The following is a 23,509-nucleotide window of genomic DNA, read 5'->3' as shown; positions in this document are numbered from 1 at the left end:
TTTTATTTAATCCCCTAAAAATGTGAGAGTTGTTCCCCTCCTGAGTTGGACCTTAAACTATGAAATCCATGAAGAATAGTCTTTAGCCCTACAAGGCTGAAAAATAATCTGTATCCCCATTAGAACAGAACAGTTGATTCTGGCTCTTATTATCACCTTAACTACTTCTGTTTCATCACATTTTATGTGCTCCTTCTTGCTTGCAGCAGTCAGCAGACTGACTGCATACTGAAACCCCCAGTATTAGTTATGCAGTCAAGTAAATAGTGGATAGCTCTTTTAAAAGATTTAAATTTGTACTTGATCCTTAAAAAAAAACCAACAACTTAAAATGTGCTTCAGTATGTGCATAACAGTGCAATTGCTACCAGAACACAGACCAAAATAAAGCTGACCTAGCAGTTGCCCCTTCACTAGTAAGGGAAGACAGGAAGCCAGAGATTTCCAGTGACGTACATGCATGCACACACTTCATTTCAGGACTAGCACTTAATTACACCGGCCCGGCCCCAAATTCCCTTGCAAAACAGACTTCGTTATTTACTTAGATGCTGTTGCTAAATGTGCTTATTAGCCCACTCTTCAAAATACTTGTGGGAGCAACTTGCCCTTTGCCCAGCAGCCCAGGTGATATACATAATTTACTATGCTTTTTGTCACCACTATTCAGCCTCATTTAAGATTTCTTTACTTCATGAGCTGAGCTTCGGGGGGGGGGCGCATTTTAAAATCTTGTCTCTGGGCCCACTCCAACCTTGCTACACACCTATCCCATTTCTCTGTCAGCTCAAAATGACTCTAGTCTCAACAATAATCCAAAATCACAAAGCTAAAACGCATGCAATAATGATGGTTTTCCCTTATCCATTACTGCTGACCATGTACTAATTATCATTTACTTAGCTTTCAGCAGCAGCAGCCACTGTTTATTCTATAATCAGGAGTCCATGTGTTTTAGTTGGACTCCTGGGTATATTTATTTATTTATTAGATTTCTATACCGCCCTTTCAAAAAAAAAAAAGGCTCAGGGCAGTTTACATTAAAATAAAACAATTAAAACCAATTAACAGTTAAAAGCAGATACTATAACACACCATAAAACACTTAACAGTTAAAACATTCAAAACAGTTTAAAAACCCTGGAAAACCAGGTTACAGCAAGTTAAAAAACATATACAATAAATTAAAAACCCTGGAAGGCCAGGCCAAACAGATAGGTTTTGAAGGCTCTCCTAAAGGCCCATAATGAATTCAAATTATGGATTTCTGTAGGGAGTGCATTCCACAGCCCCGGAGCAGCTACAGAGAAGGCCTGCCTCTGAGTCGCCACCAGATGTACCAGTGGTAACTGGAGACGGAGCTCCTCAGAAGCAGACCTCCTCAGATCACCTTAATATGCGGTGGGGATCATGCAGAAGAAGGCGCTCTGTAAGGTAATCTGAATGATGGTTATCCAACAATCATTTCTAGAAGAAACCAGCAAAGCTTTGCTTTCACGCTTCCTCCTCCACAGAGGCAAGGTTAGGATGTGTGTTTGTACCTGCCACTTGTGAAGTGGTTATAAGGAGGAAGAACAGAAGGTATATTATTAGAGCAATTGCTCCCCTCCAACCACATGCAATCCAGCTACTCCTATCTTATCCTCCCCTCTTTCCCAATAACAGCAACAGCTCTTTCCCAATAGCAGTTCACGTGATCAACTCTGGGGTAGGAGAAGGCTCCTACCCTAATTCGGGAGCTTTGCACACTCCTGATTTTCTATTGTGTGTTAATTAAAACAAGGTTGGAGGCAGGTAGCTTCATTGTGAGCTAAACCCCAACTGGGTAGGACAAGCATACTCTACCCAGATTCCATCCCCAGCTTTGGAATGAGGTAGGAAGAAAAACCATCCTACCCAGCTGCTGTTTAGCTCATGATCAGCTCTCCACCTATGACCTTGTTTTTAAACGACACGTGACTGAAATTGGGAGTGTTCAGAGCTCCCAAATCCTTCTTCTACATCAACATCCATTCTGTGAACTAACATGCAATGTTGCTTACCATATGACATTATACACTTTCTCCGCCCCCATTCCCACATAATTGGCTGCCACTGGCAGAGGGTGGAGAAACATCTGGTCTCAGTTCACATCACAAGGTGAAAATATTCATCACAGGACGAGAGGGAAGAATGTGTCACTCCCGGGGATGCCGTTTTTGGTCCACCCTCAAGTAGGGTTCTGGAACAGGAAATGAGCAAAACCCTGGGACTACATTCTGTTCAACGAATTCTCAAAAGAAATACATTGCAACCCATAAAACGTGACCTAATCTTCCTCTTTCAGTAAAACCATATTTCTCAACATGAAAATTAATGGCAGGTTTAAAAAAAACTCTGGAGGACAAGTTGGTGGTTTCCCCACCTCAAGTGTTGTGAACACCAGCTCTGCTAAATCTCCACTCAGGTTTGATAGATTGTTTCCTAAGTGTATATCTTACTAAAACAAACCCTTTGTTTTCTTCCTGTTCATCTAACAGTCTCTTAACATCGCATAGCAGAGTACTGAACTATTTTTCCGTATTGTTCCATTTTGTTTTGATACTGTTTGAGATACACAAAACTAAGCAAGAATGAAGACCTATTCACACATTATATTCTACATTCGTCCAATGAGTGTGCAGCGTACCAGGTACAGAACCAGTTAAAAGCTACATAGAGTTATTCACATGTTATGTTCAACACAGGTACAGCAGTATACTTCATAAGAGCTTAAGAAGAGCTCTGCTGGATCAGGCCAAGGCCTATCTCATCCTGAATCCTGTTTTCCACAATGACCCACCAGTTGTCTCTGGGAAGCCCACAAACAGACAATGAGTGGATGTCCCCTTTCCTGCCTCTGAATCTGAAGACAGTCTATAGCCATCAAGACTAGTAGCCACTGATAGTCTTATTCTCCATTAATTTGTCTAAGCCGCACTTAAAGCCATCCAAGCTGGTGACCAAGCACATCCTTTGGCAGAGAATTCCATAGATTAATTATGTACCATGTGAAAAAGTACTTCCTTTTGTTGGTCCTAAATCTCCTGGCAATCAATTTCATGGGATGACCCCACTGGTTGTGAGAGAGGTAGAGCATTTTCTCTCTCTCTCCACGCCATACACAATTTGTCTCCCCTTAGTCACCTTTTTTCTAAACTAAAAAGCTCCAGATGTTGTAGCCTTGCCTCATAAGGAAGGCGCTTTAGGCCCCTGACCATTTTGGTCTTCTGCACCTTTTCTATATCCTTTTTGAGATATGGTGACCAGAACTATACACAGCGCTCCAAATGTGGCCACACTATAGATTTCTATAAAATCATTGTGATATTAACAGTTTTTCAGTTTCTAATTATCTCTAGCATGGAACTTGCCTTTTTTGCTTCCTATCTGTACATTGCCTTTGAGGGGCCTATATCCAGGTTCACTTTTAAAACAACAGGTACAGTCATTCACACAAAAACATGTACATGTGTACAGACATCTGTACACTCATACAATATAATGTCTGAATAGGGCTTTAAAATATGTGAATGCACCCATTAAATATGTTTCATCCTTTCAGTGATAAGCTGTATATTGCATATGAAAATCAAACCATTGATAAATCCTATTAATGCTCCGGAAGACAGTACTAAGCAAAAGCTGATAAATCTTGACCAACTCAGCATTACACACACACCCCTCTGAATCCAAGAGAAATCTTTATCATTTAATTATTATACGTTTATCTCATCCTTCCTTCAAGGGCATATATCCCTCCATCCCTTTTCCCCTCAAAACAACCTTGTGTGGCAGGTTAGGCTGAGGCATGGGGATTGCCCCCAAAGCTACCCAGTTAACTTCATGGCTGAGTAAGGATTTGAACTCATTTCTCTCCCCACCCCCCTAGTTTAATCACTGCACCACACTGGTTCTCAACATCAGTATCAGAACATGAAGGAGGAATTGAGCTTGTATGCTGCCATTAAGCTGTTTCCTTGCCTTTACCACAACCCACAACTTGAAAGGAGTTGGATATGACTTTGAAAACTACTCATTACAGATTTGGGTTTTAAGCAGAAATGCCACCAGAGCTCATAATTATGTGGCTTAGAATACAAACCTCTCTAGCCTTGTAATGCTGGTCTGCAATAAGCACAGGACACATCTCCCAAGTTATTCTCCAGCTTGGAATCTAAACTGAGTCTGTCCCTCCCAGTGCCAATGGAAGGATCCTAGGTACTAGGATCCTGGGAATACATTTCTCCAAGGCAGCCGCTTGAATCCTCAGTATAGAAGTATTCTGGTAACTACATAGCCCAGAGCTCCTCGTACTTGAGAAATTGCTAAGCATGCCCATAAAAGTGGGCCAGAAAGAAGGAGGAGGCGGCATTCAGTCCCCACTATGTGACAGGATCCAAATTTCAGAATAGACAAAGAGGGAGACCGGAAGAGCAGTTTTAGATTTTATTTTTTGTAATAGCTCAGTTTGTGAAACCAAGTTCCAAATTGCATGAAGGGAAGTTCACCCATCACTAGTTTTAGGTGAAAACCATGTGTGTAATACAGTCCTCTTTTCCACAGATAAAATCTATGCCTCTTTAATTATTTGTAGCTAAGCACCCTTCCAAACAGTATACAAGGAAATTATCATGTATTCAACAGAAAAGCTAATTCAGCATACAAGATTTCAACTGAATGTCACAGAAACGTTTGAGCAAATGCTTTCTTGAGGTTTATTCTGAAACCTCGACTGGCACTTCTGAGAGCTCTCCATACAACCTAAGCAAAAAACAAGTTTTCCCATGCAAGATTCGTTTGTTGGAACATACTGTACTCACTGCATATTGAAAGTTTTCATTATATTCCCAATTATTGGCTTTCACCCTCCTCTCTTTCTCTGAAAGATTAAAACAGAACAAAGCATAAGAAAGCAAACCAGGATGCAGAAGCAATATTCTCCCATCAGTACAGGTCACATAATTGCCAGCATAAGAAGAAACTGAAGTCCTAGAGATCCGAAAGGTCAAGGATGAAGATTTCCGACTTGTCAAATATGCCTTATTTTAACACAATACTATAGAACAGGGTTTCTTAACCTTGGGCGCCCAGATGTTGATGGACTGCAATGCCCATCATCCCCAGCCACAATGGACATGGCTGGGGATGAGGGGAGTTGTAGTCCATCAACATCTGGGGGCCCAAAGCTAAGAAACCCTGCTATAGAAGATGATTGATAGTAAACAGGCAGCATCCAGACTAAGAGGTCATTCACACAATCAACAACGGTGTTCTCCCCAGGTTTGGAAGCTGTATGTTGCAGGTTTAGGAGCTGTATGTGCTCCCCATTTTTGGTTGTGTAGAAGCGAAAACCTGGGCAGAAGTGATTGTGTGGAAGCAAAGTAGAAGGAAAACCAGGTTTTCCTCTTATCTTGCTTCCACACTACCAAAAACTGGGAGCAAACACAGCTTCCAAGCCCGGTTAGAACACAGTTTTTGATTGTATGGATGACATCAGAGAGAGTTGAGCAAAGTATCTCCAAGTGGCCAGATTAGAAACAGTGATTTACCAGGGACAGATGTCATAAGCCACCTTGCAGGGGGATACAAAAATGAGTAGTAGTAGTAGTAGTAGTAATAATAATAATAATAACAATAATAATAATAATAATAATAATACACAAAGCATTGCTTCACAGCCAAACTCTTTGTGCTTATTACATCTCGATGCAGGTTTATTTATAAAACTTGTTAATCAATTTTCCATCCAAAATGCTCTAAGTGGTATACAAAGAGCCAAAAAGGGAAAAAAGGTTCCTGGGATAAAAGAAAAGGCAGAGGCATATTAATACCTGCACAAGGAAGGGGCGACTTCTAACAAGAACAGTATTCCCAGTTCACTCACCTTTATAAAATGCAGTTAATTCTTCAGCAGGCACGGCCAGCGCACAACTTCTCCTAAGTGCTTGGGCTCTTTTGTGGGTGATCACTGCCACAACGACTGAAAGCATTTTTTTTTTAAATAGCCCAGTAGTTTGAGGGACAGGGCTACTCACATAATGCAAACTTGCAAGGAACGATTTGTTTTCGTTTTCATACCTGCTACAGCAGCAGCTGCGAGAAAGCAACTGACAGACACAAGGTTTTGAATCTGCTTCTAAAAAAAAGTTAAAGATGAAACTTCCCTCCCCACACTTTGTAACTTCAGAATGACATCGTTTGGCCTGGATCCACAGAACCTGGCAACCAGTGCCATATGTCCAAGCTGGCTTTAATTCTGCACTCTTCAAAGGAGAAATTTTCCTATGGCCCCCAAGCTGCCTTGCCCCATGCCCCTGGTGGGGGCCAACCTCCTTGCAAAACCCAGCTTTGCAAGATTTGAAAGAGCACCGGTGGGGTGGGGGCCTGTTGCCAGCAGCATCTCTTCTCTCCTTGTGCTTCTTACAAATTTTGTAAGGAGTATGAAGAAAGGCACTCTTTGCAAGGGTCAGGTCCAGGCATCTGCAAATCCACTTGCCAGCAGAGAGTACCCCCAGCCTTCTGGCAAGCAAGATGCTCCGGAGCACCCAGACCTCCTCACCAGAGCTCTCATTTCCACTGACATCTTGGAGAAGGCAAAACACAGCAGGAATCCTTTCTGAGCAGGAGGAGAGGGCATGGCAACCACTGTTTCTTACCATCTCCATATCCCAGAAGACCTGCTTCCCTCTTAAGACCTCTGCCTGTATGCCAGTAAAAGATCCGAGGGAGGAGAGGGGACAGAATGAGAGGTTGCTGTTCTAAGGGGCGAGGGGATTCGGAAGTCCCACAGGGCACAACCAACCCCTTAGATACAATTTTTTGGCTCCCAGTCAGTTCATGGGGGAATGGGCATCAAGAGAGCAATTTTCTAAGCCAGAGGTTCCTAACCTGTGGCCCTCCAGATGTTGCTGGACTACAACTCCCATGATTCCCAGACACAGTTTATTTACAGGTTAGGAACCCCTGTTCTAAGCAAAGTGAGAGTTAAGATCTCAAGGATAAACTCAAAATAGAACAATGCAGCTTCATGGTATCTGTTACTATTTAGTTTTGTGGCCTTTTAATGTGAAGAAATTTCATTTTTAAAGACATATTTAAAATGTGGAAGCATGAATTTTTATTATTCACTAGTGAATAATAAAACATTCATGCTTCCACATGCTGCTTTAGCTGTATCAGGCTTTAGCTCTAAAGAAGCCATTCTTATTTAGCTGTATCTGGCTAAATACATTGTATTTGTAAGTTTTTGGTGTTGCTGTGGTCTATGGCTAAGGCAAGCCATCAGCTGAACTGAATTTAGGGCAACAGCTGACAACCGACTCCAATGCAGAAATACTGAAAAAATGAAGAAGGCTGAAGCCCAGGTTTCAGTTTTGTCTCCTTGTATATATCAGGAATTCTGTGATAGAAACTGTACAGAGGAACTTGAAGAAATGAAACCTGGAGCTGTGAAGGAGACAGAGAAAGACCGACTCCTGCTCCTTGTTGCTTTCAGGGAACTATGAGAACAAATAATCAATACAGAGCAGCCAGAATACATGTAGCCTTGTATATTAAATGTTGTTTAATTTGGTTATTTCCTTCAAATCCTGAAATGGTTTGGGACCCCTTCACCTGTACGTGCACTCCTGTACACTTAGAACATCTTCTGAAGCCCCATTCCAGGTGCATTTAGCATCCACTAAGCAGGGCCTTTTCAGTGGTAGCCCCGATCCACTGGAATGCTCAAAGCTATGTCAAGCCCTGGCTGTTTTGCTACACTTTAGGGGGAAATTAAAAAGCTGCCTCTTTGCTCTTCTCTCCTTGTGCTTTCCTGTAAGCTTTGCAAGGAGTGTGAGGAGAAGCGCTCCTTACAAAGTTTGCAAGGGTCAGATTGGTCTCAGAAAGCTGCCAAAATGGTGTCATTTTGCCACCTTGCTGGTGCCTCCGTCACCTGCTGCCTGAGATGTCTGCCTCACCCTGCCCCATGAAAGGGCTGCCTCTAACTGCAGGTCATGCAAAAATCATTTGTAGCTCAGACTGGAGACAGACAATAGTTTCGTAAGAGACCCGATATGTGCTTCCTCTGCCCCACTGTCGCACCTCTGGTTAAACAGGTTTAGAAATAGTACTAAAACCTGTTCACCACAGGTGAATGTAGGATGAGTGTACACACCACAAGCAAGCATGAATTGTTCCCTTTGCTAAGCAGGGTCTACTCTGGTTTGCATTTGAATGGGAGACATGTGAGCACTGTAATATATTCCCCTCAGGGGATGGGGCTGCTCTGGCAAGAGCAGAAGGTTCCAGGTTCGCTCCCTGGCATCTCCAAGACTCCTGCCAGTAACCTTGGAGAAGCTGCTGCCAGTCTGTGTAGACCAGGTGTTGCACAACTCAAATGCCCTGATGGGCCAGAACCATTCACAATTTGGCGTGCAGGGGCCGAGGTAAATGTTGAGTGCATTATTACATTAGAATTAAAATATTTTTAGTTACTTGTGGATCTATTCTCCCTGCCAAGGGACCCATAGTTTTAACTAAGGATAGTGTCTAGAAAATAGGTCCTGTCCCTGCTCAACCAGTGGGGCCCTTGGAATGCATGCTAGCCCCAAATGCCAAGTCCTCTCCTCTCTCTAAATCACTGTTGCTTTCTGGCTGCAATCCCATGCTACATGGAAGTAAGCCTCACTGGGTACACCATGGAACCTATTTCTGAGAAAGCATGCACAGAATGGCACTATAAGGCAGTTTCCAGCTCCTGTGTTGCTGGGGGCAGTAAAGTAGACTCTGCGGGCTGGATTTGGTCCCCGGGTCTTATGTTGTGCAGGCCTGGTGTAGACAATACTGAGTTAGATGGACCAATGGTCTGACTTGGTAGAAGGCAGTTTCCGATGTTCCTTTCTTCCATTGTGTCAGCACTCAAGGCAGTTCTCAGTGGCCTCGCATCTAGGCGCTGACCAGATCTGAGACCAGCTTACAGATGCTCTACAGCCAAGGGGATATCTTACAGTCTCCCCTTCACATGCAAATCAGGGCAGGCCCTGCTTAACAAAGAGGACAATTCATGTACAGATTTTCTAGGTTCACCTTTTTGCAAAAAGTGTCCACCCTATTCATACTTTGATATCCCTAACCGATATACCTGCCTGTACATTTATTCTTTAAATGTAGCAACAACTTCCTAGGAGGGAACACCTTTTGCTACATTTTCTGTATATTTTTAAACTGTTTGTTTTCTATTTTCCAGTTACAAAGTCAACAAACATAAATCCACTGCAATTATGAACGCAAAGAGAAGCAATCAAACCAAACTGGAGGACACAGGCCTGGATAAACACAACAGCCCCTCCCAAGTAATTACAGGTGAGGAAGAGCAGTGCTTAGTCTAAGCTAAAGCCAATGGGGTGTGTGTGTGTGTGTGTGTGTGGAAACAGAGCAATTAACTTAAGTTGACTGTGTGGCCACAGGTGTAACGCAGAGGCCCTATTTTAGGGTTCAAGAGAGGAGCAAGAGAGAGAGTTCAGAAAATGAGGGGGAGTGGAGAGAAAAAGAGAACAATCCAAGGGTGTCCCCCACAATGTGTTCAACCTTCCTTTAAAACCGTGCACTAGAATATGGGAAACACCTACTATATTGGTCAGCAGTGATACAGGAAGGTATCATCTCACACTGCGCGGGAGATGGCAATGGTAAACCCCTCCTGTATTCTACCAAAGACAACCACCAGGCTCTGTGGCCAACAGGAGTTGACACCGACGCGAGGGCACAACTTTACCAGTTCTGAGGATGTGCTGTTCTTCATTGAGGTTTATATTTAAATAAGGGAAGGATTACAGATTTATTTCTGGCAATGATAAAAAGACTTCCCTGAGATTATAATCTAATAGTCATTTAAAGTAGACAACCAGTACTTTTAGTCTGTCAGCAAGCAAAATGACTAGTAAAAGAAAATGTAACAGGGCCCAGGATGTCTACATGCAATGACTATTAGCTCATGGTTTGCGAGAAATCTTTCGTATTATTCCCAGTAATACCAGCACACACACACACCCATCCTTCCCTGAATATGGAATCATCTCAGGAATAATCTGAGTCTTGCTTCCCTGCTGTGCTTAACACACACACACACACACACCTTTTGATCTGGGTGAACCATCCAATCACGCAGTTCTCTTACCAGGAAAGGACTGTACCACCAGCCCTTTTTTTTACATGTTTTAATATGCTACCAGCCTCTTTAGTTAAAGAGTGGAGGGAAAGCAACCTTTTGGACCAAACAGGAATGATTAAAACATATGTGCCCCTTCTGCCCTCAAGATCTCAGATAGAAAGGCTCTAGTACAAATTGTAATGGTTTATGAAACTTTTGGATGAAAATGAAAATCACACACTTGTTTTGCTTTGCAGACAATTTGTACCAAGATTACAAAAACAACCCATAGCTCATTAGAAGTCTCTCCTTGTGCTGACCACTTTCCTCAGGAATCATGAAACCAATGAAGAAGCAAACTTTCATTCAAGCCTCACACCGTGATCATGAATACTTATATACCACCTTTCAACCAAAAAAAGTTCACAAATCAGTTTACATAGAAAAAGAAATAAGAGGGTTCCCTGCCCCCAAAGGGCTTACTGTCTAAAAAGAAACATACGGTCGACACCAGCAACAATCACTAGTATAGAGGGATGCTGTGCTGGGAATGAATAAAGACAGGTGTTTTCCTCCTACTAAATATAAGAGAATCTCCACTTTAAAGGATGCCTCTTCACTCAATTAGCAGGATTTATTTTAAGTATATTAAGACTGCAATCCAATGCACGCTCGCTTGAGAGTAAGTCCTATTGAAGTCAACAGAAGTTACTTTTGAGGATACATTCACAGGATCAGAGTGTAAAGTGGCAAAACTCATGCCAAATGCAAATATAATGGAAATCTGAATTTATTTCCTAAACACTTTCTAACATGCCCCATTACTAAGATTTAATAATGGTAATATTCTGATGAGAAGCCACCTAATGGCGCAGCAGGAAATGACTTGCCTAGCAAGCATGAAGTTGCCGGTTCAAATCCCCGTGGGTACCTATATCAGGCAGCAGCGATACAGGAAGATGCTGAAAGGCATCATCTCATACTGCGTGGGAGGAGACAATGGTAAACTCCTCCTGTATTCTACCAAAGACAACCACAGGGCTCTGTGGTCGCCAGGAGTCGACTTCGGCTAGACGGCACACTTTACTTTTAATATTCTTATGTGACTTATTGAACATACAAAGAATAAAATGTTGCCCGTGCCAACTGAATGAGGCAATAATTTCAGTATTTCCATCTTTCAGCAATTTATGGTGGTTCCATTTTTTGTACCGTTGGGGTCATACCAAACAGCAATACCACCAGATGTATATGAACCACCTAGTGTAAACCACAAAAATATGGGCCGTTTGAGGACACTTTGTTTTCTTTTAAGTCCGAAACAAGCAAGCACACATATCCCTATCTGGCAGCAAAATGAGGATCATTCATATGCACACACAGACACTTTCACATGTAATCATGCCCCTGCTAACTGGGCCAGGAGGCATCTTTTAAACTAGTGGCTCTATCATATTTACTAGGGGAGAGCAACTGTCCTTATTCGACACAGCACAGTATACCTCCGAGTCCAGTGGCTGTTTGCTGGAGCCTTTCTTCTGTGTCTTTTTAGACTGTGTGCCCCTTTGGGGCAGGGAAGCATCAAGATATACATCTCTAACAATAACACCCTGCTAACAGAGCAAAAAGAAACCAAGTGGTGACTCTCACTCATATTTAACAGGAGGAGGAAGAAGCATGCATCCCTCTTCAGCCCAAAATCATGTCTCTCCCTGTGGCTATTGCAGGTGTGTTTATTTTCAGACTGTGAGACCTTTGAGGACAGGGAACTACCATCAGGCTGTCTTGAGGCGCAATTTGGGAATCATCCCTGCTAACTGGGCAAAGATGCACCTTTTAAAGTGCATCTCTTAGCAGGGGGAGAGCAACTGTCCTTGTTCATCCATCCCCAGCACAGCATCCCTCCAGTACCTGTTGCTAGTGTCTAACGTGTTTCTTTTTAGATCATGAGCACCTTGGGAGAGAGGAGTATTACCATACTCTTTTTTCCTCTGTGTAAACCACTCTGATAACCTTTTTGTTGAAAAGCAAGATGATAACAACAACAGTAATAATATATCCTGGACCCGGGTCACAGCATTCAGTTTATCTTGGCAAAAATATATACAAATAATTTCCCAGAAGGTATAGGTCAGCAGTTATCAGAGCCAGAAGGCCTGAAACCACAGGCTTTGCAGGGGAAGGCTTAGAGCCAGTGTTGATTGGTGAGCACAAATGATACTCCCTGGAGGAGAGTTAAAGGCACACATCAATACTGTGCAGAAAGGAGTTGAAGAAATGTTGATCATTTACTAAAAACCCTGGTTCACTCAATGAAATTGGCTGGCAGCCAGTTCAGGACCAAGAAAAGGAAGTACTCCTTAAGATAATGCATAATTAAATGATAATTAACCCCACTACCTGGGCTAAGAGGCAACATTAGAAGCAGTGGATCACTTACATTTAACAGGGGGGTACCAACTGTCCCTATTCATCACAGACAGTACAGTGTCCCACCCAGTAGCTGATGCTGATGTTTTCCATTTTTGTTTCTTTTTAGATTTGTGAGCCCTTTGGGAACACGGAACCATCAAGAAATAAATTCCAAAGAATAGCCCCCTGCTAAATGGGCAAAGTGGTGGCTCCCTGATATTTAACAGTGGGAGAGCAACTGACTCTATTCATCCCAGCCTAGCATCCTTCCTAGTGCCTATTGCTGGCTCCCTTGTGTTTGCTTTTAGATTGTGAGCCCCTTTAGGACAGGAAAACATCCTTTTCTGGGTAAACCACTTTGAGAATGTTGTTGTTCCAAAGCGGAAAAATAATAACAACAACAATAAAACAACTGATCGGATTTGCTACCACAAGAGGTGATGACAGCCACTAGCTCAGGTGGCTTTCTAAAAGTATTAGGCAAATTTATGGAGGACATATCTAATAACTCCATGAACAGAAACAGTATGCCTCTTAATACCAGAGACAAGCTTTGGGGGAAGCCATCTCCTTCGTCCAATGGTACTGAATTCCCAGAGGCATCTGGCTGGCTGCTGCAGGCCACAGAATGCTGGACTAGGCAGACCACCATTCTTCCTGAAGAAGCTGCAACTCAAAAGGAGAGCGCTTGCTTTTCATGCAGAAGATGCCAGGTTCCCAGCAAGGTAAAAGGAGAGAGAGAGGAAGGGAGGGAAAGATTAAATATGTCAAAACTACGCATTATTGGTGCCCTTTTGTTTACAACACAGTAAATTATCTCATAGCCACCAAATGGCGCAGCGAGGAAATGGCTCGACAACCAAGCCAGAGGTTGCTGGTTCGAATCCCCACTGGTATGTTTCCCAGGCTATGGGAAACACCTCTGTCGGGCAGCAGTGATATAGGAAGATGCTGAAAGGCATCATCTCATACAGCATGGGAGGATGCACTGGTAAACCCCTCCTGTATTCTACCAAAGACAACCACAGGGCTCTGTTGTCACCAGCAGTTGACACCGACTCGACGGCACACTTTACCTTAAATTATCTCATACATCTTCCAGTGTCCCACAAAAGCAATCAGTTGGTTGAAAGCGTGATGATTAACCAGCCAAACATTGTTTTATGCAGTTTATAACCTTGGAGAGCAGCAGCAAACTCTTGATCATGATGGCTCACATTCACTGGTCTGGACGGGTGCTCCTAGATCTCCCCACATTTTTGTTGAACTATAACTCCCATCGGCACTGTGGCTGGGGATGATGGGAGTTGTAGTCATTTTATCTTTGTGGCTGGGGATGATGGGAGTTGTAATATAACAACATCTGGGGACCCAGGGTTGACATAAGGCTTTAAAAGGCAAGCACCAGCACTTTGGATTGTGCTTAGTTCAAAGACTAGGAGTCAGTAAAGCTCTAAGCATCATTGGAATTTGTTCCTAATGGCTGGTCCCAGTTAGTAGTGAAATGGCTGTGTTTTCAACAAACTGCAGTTTTTGGATAGTCTTTAAAGGCTGACCCACATACAATGCATTATAGTAGTCAGTCTTGGAACATGGATGGCTGTGACAAAGCTATCTCTATCCAGGAGAAACCATAGCTGACACGCCAGCCACCCTTCAGTTCACTGCAGCCATCTCCTAAGCCCTTATCTGAAATGAGGCAGGAAGGAGGTGAGGCAGGAAATGAGAGAGTGGCCTTCTCAGTGGTAGCCCCATCATCTGTGAAACACTCTCTCCAGGGAAACTCACCTAGTGCCAAACTTGGTATCTTTGCAGCACTAGACAAAGACCGTTTGGTTTCCCTCAAGCTTTTTAAACGGCTCTTTGACTACTGTTTTTATTATTGTTTTGTGTTCTCTCCCGCAATTTTATTGTTATTCTGCCTTTTTTATGCAAATCATCTGGGAAACACTGGTAAAAGGCAGTAGAAACCCATTACTTAAAATAATAAAAATGAAATAAAAATATGAACCATGGATTTTAGTGGATGCAATAGGGAAGGGGTGAGTGTTCTAGAATACAAGCCTGTTGACAGTCCTGCCAAAAAAAAAAAAAAGAAGAAGAAGTGTTATGGGCTATATTCCAGATCTCTTGATTCCGCTTGTGTTAAAGATCATTACTCAACCTTTGGAGAACTTCAGGACCACAGCCAATGCAATTAAAATTGATTACTTCCAGACAGAGGAGAATGATAAGATCAAATCCAATCACAAACCTCTCTCCCAGGCACATATTAATATATCTGCTCAATAGCAAACCTACTCATCTTTTTGGCTAAGCTCCGTCAACTGCAAAGATATCACGTCTTGCTCTCCAGTCAGATGACATATGCCTTTAGATCTGTCTGTAGGAGACAAATTAGCTGATTATCCTTGTGTATTTAAATTATGGTCTATTGGCCATAATAAAATGCATGCGTATATTCATATGCCAAAAAAACAACCTAATACATTCACTCTAAATACAGTCATCTTAATTCCAGAAAACCAAACAAAAAACCCAACATGTTCTTAGGGTTGAGATGGGGCTAGAAATTAGTTAATGAACTACAACAGGAAACAGGAAAATGCAAGTGACCGCAGGGGAAGTACAGGCAATCCTCAACTTGCTATAAGATATTCCCCTTAGGGGATGGGGCCATAGTTCAGTGGAAGAGCATCTGCCTATTTCCATGCAGAAGATCCCAGATTCAATCCCTGGCAGCATCTCCAGGTAGGGCTGGGGGGAAACTCCTGCCTGCAACCTTGGAGAAGCTGCTGCCAGTCTGTGAAGACAATACTGAGCTAGATGGCCCAATGGTCTGACTCTGTATAAGGCAGCTTCCTATGTTCCTATGTCTTAAACTGTTCTGAGTTAAGACAAACAACACTTAAGATGTTGGTACGCTGCCGCCCTGGTTTCAACTTTACACTTGCTGAGGGAAGAGAGGCTGTACTAGACTGGCAGTCCTGGTGGCGGCTGGCAGTCCAGACAGCCTATCCTGGTTGGCAGTCCAAACTGGCAACTTCTGAGTCGGTGGACTCAGCCTTTTGGACTCACCCATCCAAAATGCTCCCCATGCTCCCCCATTACTGCTGCTCCCACTCTTCCTCCTCCAGGCTCTGCTCTTGGGCTGCAACAGTGCGAGAGAAGCCAGTGCGAGAGAAGAAGCCAGTGTGAGAGAAGCCAGCCGCTCGCCGAACCAACTGGCCGACGCGGCTTGTTTGCCCCAGCCCCCTTTAAGGAGCACGGACGCCAGGGAGCCTTGTGATTGGCTCCCCCGGTGCTCCCCCGGAGCATGTGCCAATTCAGTCAGTCTCTCGACATCCTTCCGTATGGCTTGGCAACATCGGAGGGGCGTCGTTAGTAACAGAGACCTGACCTTAGGCTGGCTAGGTCGTCCAGATTGTATTTTAAAAGGGTAGAGTTTACCACCAAGCATCCTTCCAGTTACCTTTTGCCTAACTTTCAAAGGCCAATGTGCTTTTCCCTACCAATCAAATCAAATAAATACAAACAGCTTTTATCAATGCAGCCTAATACAGCCGTGTGGGGGTGGGAATCCAAAGCAGAGATATTAAACAGACCAGAAAAAACCAAAGATCTACCATGCCAAGAAATGTTCAAGGTTAACAGTAGACAGCACTGCGCCAGTGGCTGCCCAAGCCATTCGTGCACATCTCTACTTTTCACAGTGATATTTATTCAGCATGACAGGGACAAAAACCATTTGGATGTTTACATGCAATCAAACCACATCTCAGATCTGGGAGGAGATGACTCCTTTTGATCTAAGAAATGAGGCTTTGGCAAAGGTTATGCCAAGAACCCTGCAGTGTATTCCGTATCAAAAAATTGGAGTTTTTTTTGTTTTTGTTTTTTAAAGAACAGCAGAAATGGCTGGTGTGCTGGAAAGGGATGATTTGTTAGCAGAGGGGAACCAAATCTGCTAAAGTGTATATTTTGGCTGAGAAATGATAAGGGTGGAGATGCAATAAGTGTCTGCAAATAATCAGAGGGACAAGGAATAGAGCTAAGAGGAGAGGACTGAGATGAAAAAAATATAACTAGGGGAGTTAAAAAGCAACCTTTTTTCTTTTCTTTTCTTTTCTTTTTAAAGAATGCTGACTTTAGAACTCTTTGCACAGTTGAATAATGGTTATGGAAGTTAGTGCAAATTAAAAGTAAACTGGAAAAAGTTCTGTTTCTCACACTTTTGGAGAGAAAGTTGAGCAAGATAGTTAATCAGTCTTTCCACCTCACTTTCATGTCTGCAGTGCTGGGATGACAAGAGGAACAAATTAGAAGTACTGTCAGTTGCAGCCCTCCACTGAGCTCCTCTGGGGTATGCTCCCTCCCATGGGGCAGGCACACATACACTCACCACCCCACTACGCACACAGTGATTGGGAAAGCTAAGTGGGCAGCAGACTGACACTCCACCTTCTGTACTGCTGTCCTAGCTATATTGGGGATAGGGGCTTGCATACCCTCCAACATTTTGCAGATGAAAACAGAGATACCTTCAGAACAACCAATTCTGATCCCAAGGATTACTGCCCCAATCCTTCACCCACTACCTTTTAATAAGCAAAAATAAATCTTTTGCTTATTGCACAAAACCCTCATGCGCTATTTCACATCCACTATTTGACATCCTGGAAAGCCTGGATTCCACTTCACAGTGCCTTCGAATTGTGTGCATCCCTGTACATGCAGGTGTAGCAGAGACCTGATGTATTCACCCTTCCACTGGGGAATTTAGTCCTAGACACTCTGGGAAGGAAGCTGAATCCTAAAGAATGCCAATTCGAGCAACTCACATCAAACACAATTGAACAAAGCATGCCCAAGAGGCTAAAATAGAGACCGTGATTTAACAGGTATAGAGTCCAGAAAACAGGGACAGTTGGAGCCAATGGGCTTGGAGAATCTAAGATGGTGCTGCCGCTGGAGGACAAACATTTGCTGCTAATCCTCATCACCCAGTAAGTTTGCCAGGACTCAACAATAAGCTTCTTGGGCAGCAGAGGATTCTTCTCCAATGAACTAGGTTTCAGGGATCCGCTGGTGGGTGCAAGTTCTTGGGCTTGTGCTGAACCTGGCCAGCAACCAATGCTGCTTGTTACTTTTAAAGTCCTAAATACAATTGCTTAGGATCAAGGTACCTCCAGATTGCCTTGCTCTACATGAGCTCATCTGCTTCCCAGGTTCTTCTGAAGAGCCCCTCCTGTGTCTTCTCTTGCCTTCCAAGGTTCATTTGGCCTGAGAGAGCATTCCCTGCAATGGCACCCACCATGTGCAACTCCCTGCCACAAGAGGCTATTCAGGACTGTCCTTAGAGAGCTCTGGCAGGGTGCAGGGCCTGGGGCAAGTCAGCAAGGGAGGGGCCTCTTCCAGTTAATGGGGCCTCTCCCAGTTAATTCCCATTTTAATGGGGGTTAAAAGAGCAGTGCCTGGGGCGGTCGCCCTGCTTGCCCTGCCCTAAGGACAGCCCTTAAGTTACGTCCCTGCCACTATTTCAGCAGGCAATCTTTAACCTCTTTTAAGTGGTAATTTTGGCTCTCTCTGTGCTTTTGTCATTCCTGTTGTTATGTTGATGGTTTTAAAACTCATTGTAAGCTACTTTGTGCCCTGTGTGAGGGGGGGAAAGCAGGATACTAGTCTTTTTAAAATAAATAAATAAATACATACATACATACCCACCCAGGAGAATAATTCTCATTTTATAGCACTCCTCTGAAGAGGGTCACTTTACAAAAGCACTTCCCAACAATGTTCCAAGGTGTGCGCGTGCACACAAGTTTATTGATGTCCGGCTCATTCGATGTTAGCTCTGCTCAAGTTGAATCAGGAAGGCCTCACTCATGCGCAGACACTGCTTTGATACTGCTGCCCAAAACAAAACTCATTCTGCACACAGATGAAAAAAAAAAAAAATAGAGGGAACGCTGCTTCCCAATCTTTGGATAGGTGAAGCAGACTTTGCTTATTATTGTGGAGGCAGTCCTTTACTCTCATGCTGAAAGACGAGTAAGGACATTCTGCCTCAGAGGAGCTCCTTCTAAAAAGAAACACAAGGGATTCGACAGACACGCGGTGAGATATTATGCTGGGCTGAACAGGGATAATTGTTCCCCTCTGTTAAACATAAGAGAGAGACCACTTTAGTCTGGATCAACCCTCCTCAGAAGTTATTCTCCACAGGGAAAGGGAAATCAGGGCATGAACCACACCTACAACACCAATGTGCCCACCTGCCAAGCCCTCAGGTACCCTGTGTTCAGTGTTAATCTGCAAAGGGCAGTGCTAAACACAAGCAAGTTCTCCGTGCAAGGATTCCGAATCCTACAGTCTGCCGCCTAGCCTCCCAAGATACCATTGTTGGTTGGTTGGTTTAATTACACATAGTTGGCTTCTACTCCTAAAGCTCCAATTCCAAAAATCAGAGTATTAATTTCCTGCCTAAAGCTGACATTTTCTACAGGCCAAGGCACCACACATGCCTGTCCACACGCACATGCACATACACACACACAGACTCCACCTAGCACAATGCAACACCTACACAAACAAACAATATGATAATCCCATGCTGAATTTTTCACATTGTCTTGATTATTGTGATGCTAACCATGCATGCTCAGCCCTGGAGTTTAAGTAAATAGGACCACCCCCTCTGCTTTTACAGTAGTGCTTATGGAAACCATGTGTCTGGCACTCAGCAAAATGAACTGCAAAAAGCGGCAATCATGAGGGCTGCCACCCTCTTTTTTCTGGCTAGGCTGCTGTACCTATCTCAGCTGCAGGACAGCCCAGCGCTTCCTGAAGTTTTTGACACACACACCCCGCCACTGGGGAAACCACTGGTGTGTGTGTGGGGGTGCGCGATATGAACAGAGAAAGTCTAGGAAAGGATTAAGCAGCCCAGCTTTCAACTCCACCCCCAAGAGATGCACCTAGGTAATTTTGGATCCTGGTCTTTGGAGGGGCCCCCTCCCCTCTGCAAAGTAAGCATCATCCCCCTACACACACACACACACACACACACAAAATTTTTAACATGTGGGTTCTTGAAAGCACAAACAGCAACTGAACTAACAATAATGTAAGAATATAAAACAGGTATATTTATGCAATTATGCATTAACAGAAACATTTCAACATGCAACTTAACATATTCCCATCCCACATATTTCTTTCCCCACTCCTCCCTCTGTCTCTAAAGCACCCAGCACAAGTCACAATCACACGCAGCCACCCAGCACAGTGCAGGCCAGCAGCAACCACACCACCGAGAACAGACTAAAGAGGATTTAGGGGCCCCCGGGGGCGTGGAGGCCCTGGACTTCGGTCCCAAAGTCCAAGGGAAAGAGTGTCACTGCCCCTGCCCCTGCTTCCTTCCAAAGCTGCATTTCTAAAAGAAAAATAAACACTGGTATCAAGGCTTTCTTACATGCATTTAAACAGAAGGTGTTAATAGCTCTCAGTCCCCCTTTAAAAAAAATAGTATATGTTTAAATTCTTCTAAGTCAAATTGTAATGCAATGTGCTTTGTGTGGGGCTGCCCCTAAAGATGGTTTGGAAGCCTCAGCTGGTGCAGAATGCTACTGCAAGGATGCTCATGCGTGCAGGATGCTTCACTAGTACCATATCACATCCATTCTGCAGCAATTCCATTGGCTACTAATTTGCTTCCAGAGCATATTAAAAGTGCTGGCTTTGACCTTTAAAGCTCTGCATGGTTTGCAGCTGGGGTAGCTGTCAGACCACATTTGCCACTCCAGGGCCCTCCATTTGGTATCACTGGCCCTGCTCACAGATCTGGTTAGCGGGAACTTTTTGGTCATGGCCCCTCAGCTTTGGAATGCCTTCCCAGAAAAGCTGTGCCACATCCCCTCACTCATGAACTTTTAAGAAATAATTTAAAAACCAGCTTTTTAGAGAGGCTTTGGGGTTTTTTTTAAATAATTATTTTTAATAAAGAATACGCCCATTTTGAGAAGGAGTCCCGTAACCTGGAATTTAAGCTTTGGCCGTGAGTTGGGAGCACAAAGCCATAGACATAAAGGAGGTCTCCAGTGGCAGACAGGCCCTTTCCAGGGCCTCACTGTCATGGCCCCAAACTTGAGCAAGTGTCAAGACTCAGGTCCCGAGGAAGAAGAACAAAACAAATACACATCAACATCAGTTGCCAAGGTGCAAGACCCAGAAAATTAGTGGAAATCTCAATATAATATGGGTACATCATAATTTAAGTTGTACTGCACTTTCCTACAATTAATAAAAGGGGATCCCCTTTCAGACTGGAAACTGCCTTGTACCGAGTCAGAACATTGGTCCATCTAGATCAGTAATGTCTACACTGACTGGGAGCAGCTCTCCAAGGTTTCAGGCAGGAGTTCTTTCCCACACCTACCCAGAGATATCAGGGAGAGAACCTGGGACCTTCTGCATGTAAGGCAGATCCTATACCACTGAGGTAGGGCTCTATCCCCCAAGGAAAATGTCTTATAGTAGACAGCACTCCCATGAAGTCACACATCCAAATGCGAACCAGGGCAGACTCAGCTTAGTAAAGGGGACAATTCATGCTCACTACCACAAGTTTAGGAGCTTTCTTCAGTGATCAATATTTTATTGATTTTTTTTTTGTATGTGCATGGTTTTGCAATAAAATCTATCATTTTTATTTACATTTATATCCCACTCTTGCTCTGAGGAGCCCAGAGTTATTTATTTGTTGTTCAGTTTTATGTTGATCCTCCTCACAACAATCCTGTGAGATGGGTTAAGCGGAGAGAGAAGTGATTGGCCCAGAGTCACCCAGTGAGTTTCATGGCTGAATGAGAATTTGAACCTGGGTCTCCCCTCTCCTAGTCCAACACTCTAACCACTACACCACGCTGGCTGAAATAAAGTAAATTAATATGTTAAATGACAAAAGACTCCATATGAAGAAGCAGATATGACCTTAGCATCATATAATTTGATTTCACTTACCTCTGAAAGGTAGCAAGAGAAATGCTGAGTTAGATTGTATTTCTTCAAGGAAGAGAAAAACCCAATTCACTTTGAAATCCCATCTCTCCAAGAGGACAAATATTCATCAGTGGTGTTCAGCTGCCACCTGGTGGATATTAGGAAAACTTAATATTTTTGTTTAATTTATGACAAGATGGATGGGTTGCAGCTGCTAGTTTCCACCACTTAAGAATTAAACAAATGCATGGAGAATTTTCTCTGGATTTACATTTTTATCTAGCTTTCTTTCAATCATGCAGCTCAAGGCAGCATACATGGGATTCCCAGGTGATCTTTCCCTATCCAGACCAAAGCCTACTTTGCTTTGGCAACTTTTTGTTCACTAAGACCTAGCTGCCTTTGTATTAGCAAGCAACAATAATCCAGATTTCATTTAATCAACATTCATGGTGTTTAGAAGTCTTTGTCAAACAAAAAAATAACACCTTATCCCAATATTATTATTATGCACCAAAATATTAAAGCATGCATTAGAAGTCAAAATTCCTCTCTCTAGGAAAATAGGTAATGAGAATTCTTGCCACATAAATACTTCCAAACATGTGCCTCAAACCCTCATGAGATTATTTCCATCAAAGAAAAGGGGTCTCTTGTATAGTTGGCAAGGTAAGAATCTTCTTGGTTAAGTTTTGAACAAGGACATCTTCACACAAGTTTGATTGTTTGGGAAAGCATCTCAGAGGCCCCATTGCTTTCTGAGATGGGGAGCAATGAAGGAAGGGGGAGAGGTTAGCTGTGGCACTGCACTCTCACCTGGGAAATTCACTTAGGGTTTATTCTTATGTCATTCCAGCACCAGGTAAAGGCTTTTATTTTTCAGGCTTTTTAAACTGCTGTGGTCTTATCTGCTGTGTTTTTATTGCCTGTTCTCTCTTGCTGTGTCTTATCATTCTCCTTGATTGCAAGAGCTGCTTTCATTATTTTGTATTAATTGATTTTTAAACTCTGTGAACTACCCTGAGAACACTAATGAGGATATGTATTCAATCAACAAGTACATAATTAAATTCGAGTTGTTTCTTTTTGCAGGAGTAGAAACTGGAGCTAATGTCCCCTTCACAAAAAGGATTCGAATTATTCATCAGTGTTTATGATGTGCTACAACTTTTAGTCACAATCTAGATCACTTTTGCCACTTGCAAACAACTTAATAGGAAATGTACTGTGTCAACATGAAGCATATGGAAAGTGGAATTGCCATAGTCTCATGCTCTCCAATTGCCCATGCCCTAACCACTTGCTGCTGTTTCTGGAAGCACCATGTGAATAGAATAAACTTTTAATTCTCTCTCTTTCCATCCCCTAACTAATCCAATCCTGTTTACCCTGCATGTGTGCAAGAGAAGATTATATTTTGATCAATGCCAAGATAAGCATTAGCACTGATAAGCAGCACAGCAGCTTTGATAAGCCAGTCCATTCTGCCATTATGAATAATAATGTTATGAATTGCTACTGTTTCTATAACACTTTCTTTTCACAAATAGCTTTATAGTCAACTCATTCACTTGCCTTATTAATTCTTATTAGCCATCCCTATTAACAGCCTATCCACTCTGTCATTATTATCACAATCACAATCACTATTATTTCTCTGTTGTACTTTCAGTTTACAAATTGCTTTACAGTTTAGTTTTAACTCATCCACTCTCCCTATTAACTGCCCCTTTTGTCATTATTAATTAGTACTGTTAATATTTGCTGTTGCTACAGTATTTTCCATTTATACATCGTTTTACAGTCAACTCTGTCGCTGTTATCACAGCACCACTTCAACCATGCAGTTTAAGGTATTTAATTTCACACACACACACACAAACTAGCTTTCTATTTGCAATTGTGCTCCACCCATCTCAGGACGATGTCCAATCAGAAACCGCTTCC

General features: G+C 43.0%; 1 protein-coding gene across 1 annotated transcript in view; it reads right to left on the bottom strand.

Moving 5' to 3' along the window:
• Positions 1-23,509, bottom strand: part of ATP8B4 (ATPase phospholipid transporting 8B4 (putative)) — a 103,732-nt gene that overhangs the window by 73,402 nt on the left and 6,821 nt on the right. Inside the window, 3 exon segments of the mRNA XM_053272501.1 lie at positions 4,842-4,900; positions 5,906-14,945; positions 21,584-21,710. Of these exon segments, the coding sequence (XP_053128476.1) occupies positions 4,842-4,900; positions 5,906-6,686 (840 nt within the window). The 5' untranslated portion in view covers positions 6,687-14,945; positions 21,584-21,710.

This window comes from Hemicordylus capensis, chromosome 10 (genome assembly GCF_027244095.1).
Source record: "Hemicordylus capensis ecotype Gifberg chromosome 10, rHemCap1.1.pri, whole genome shotgun sequence".
Lineage (NCBI taxonomy): Eukaryota > Metazoa > Chordata > Lepidosauria > Squamata > Cordylidae > Hemicordylus > Hemicordylus capensis.
The sequence above is the reverse complement of the archived record's forward strand: the minus strand, read 5'-3'. Positions and strand labels throughout refer to the sequence as shown.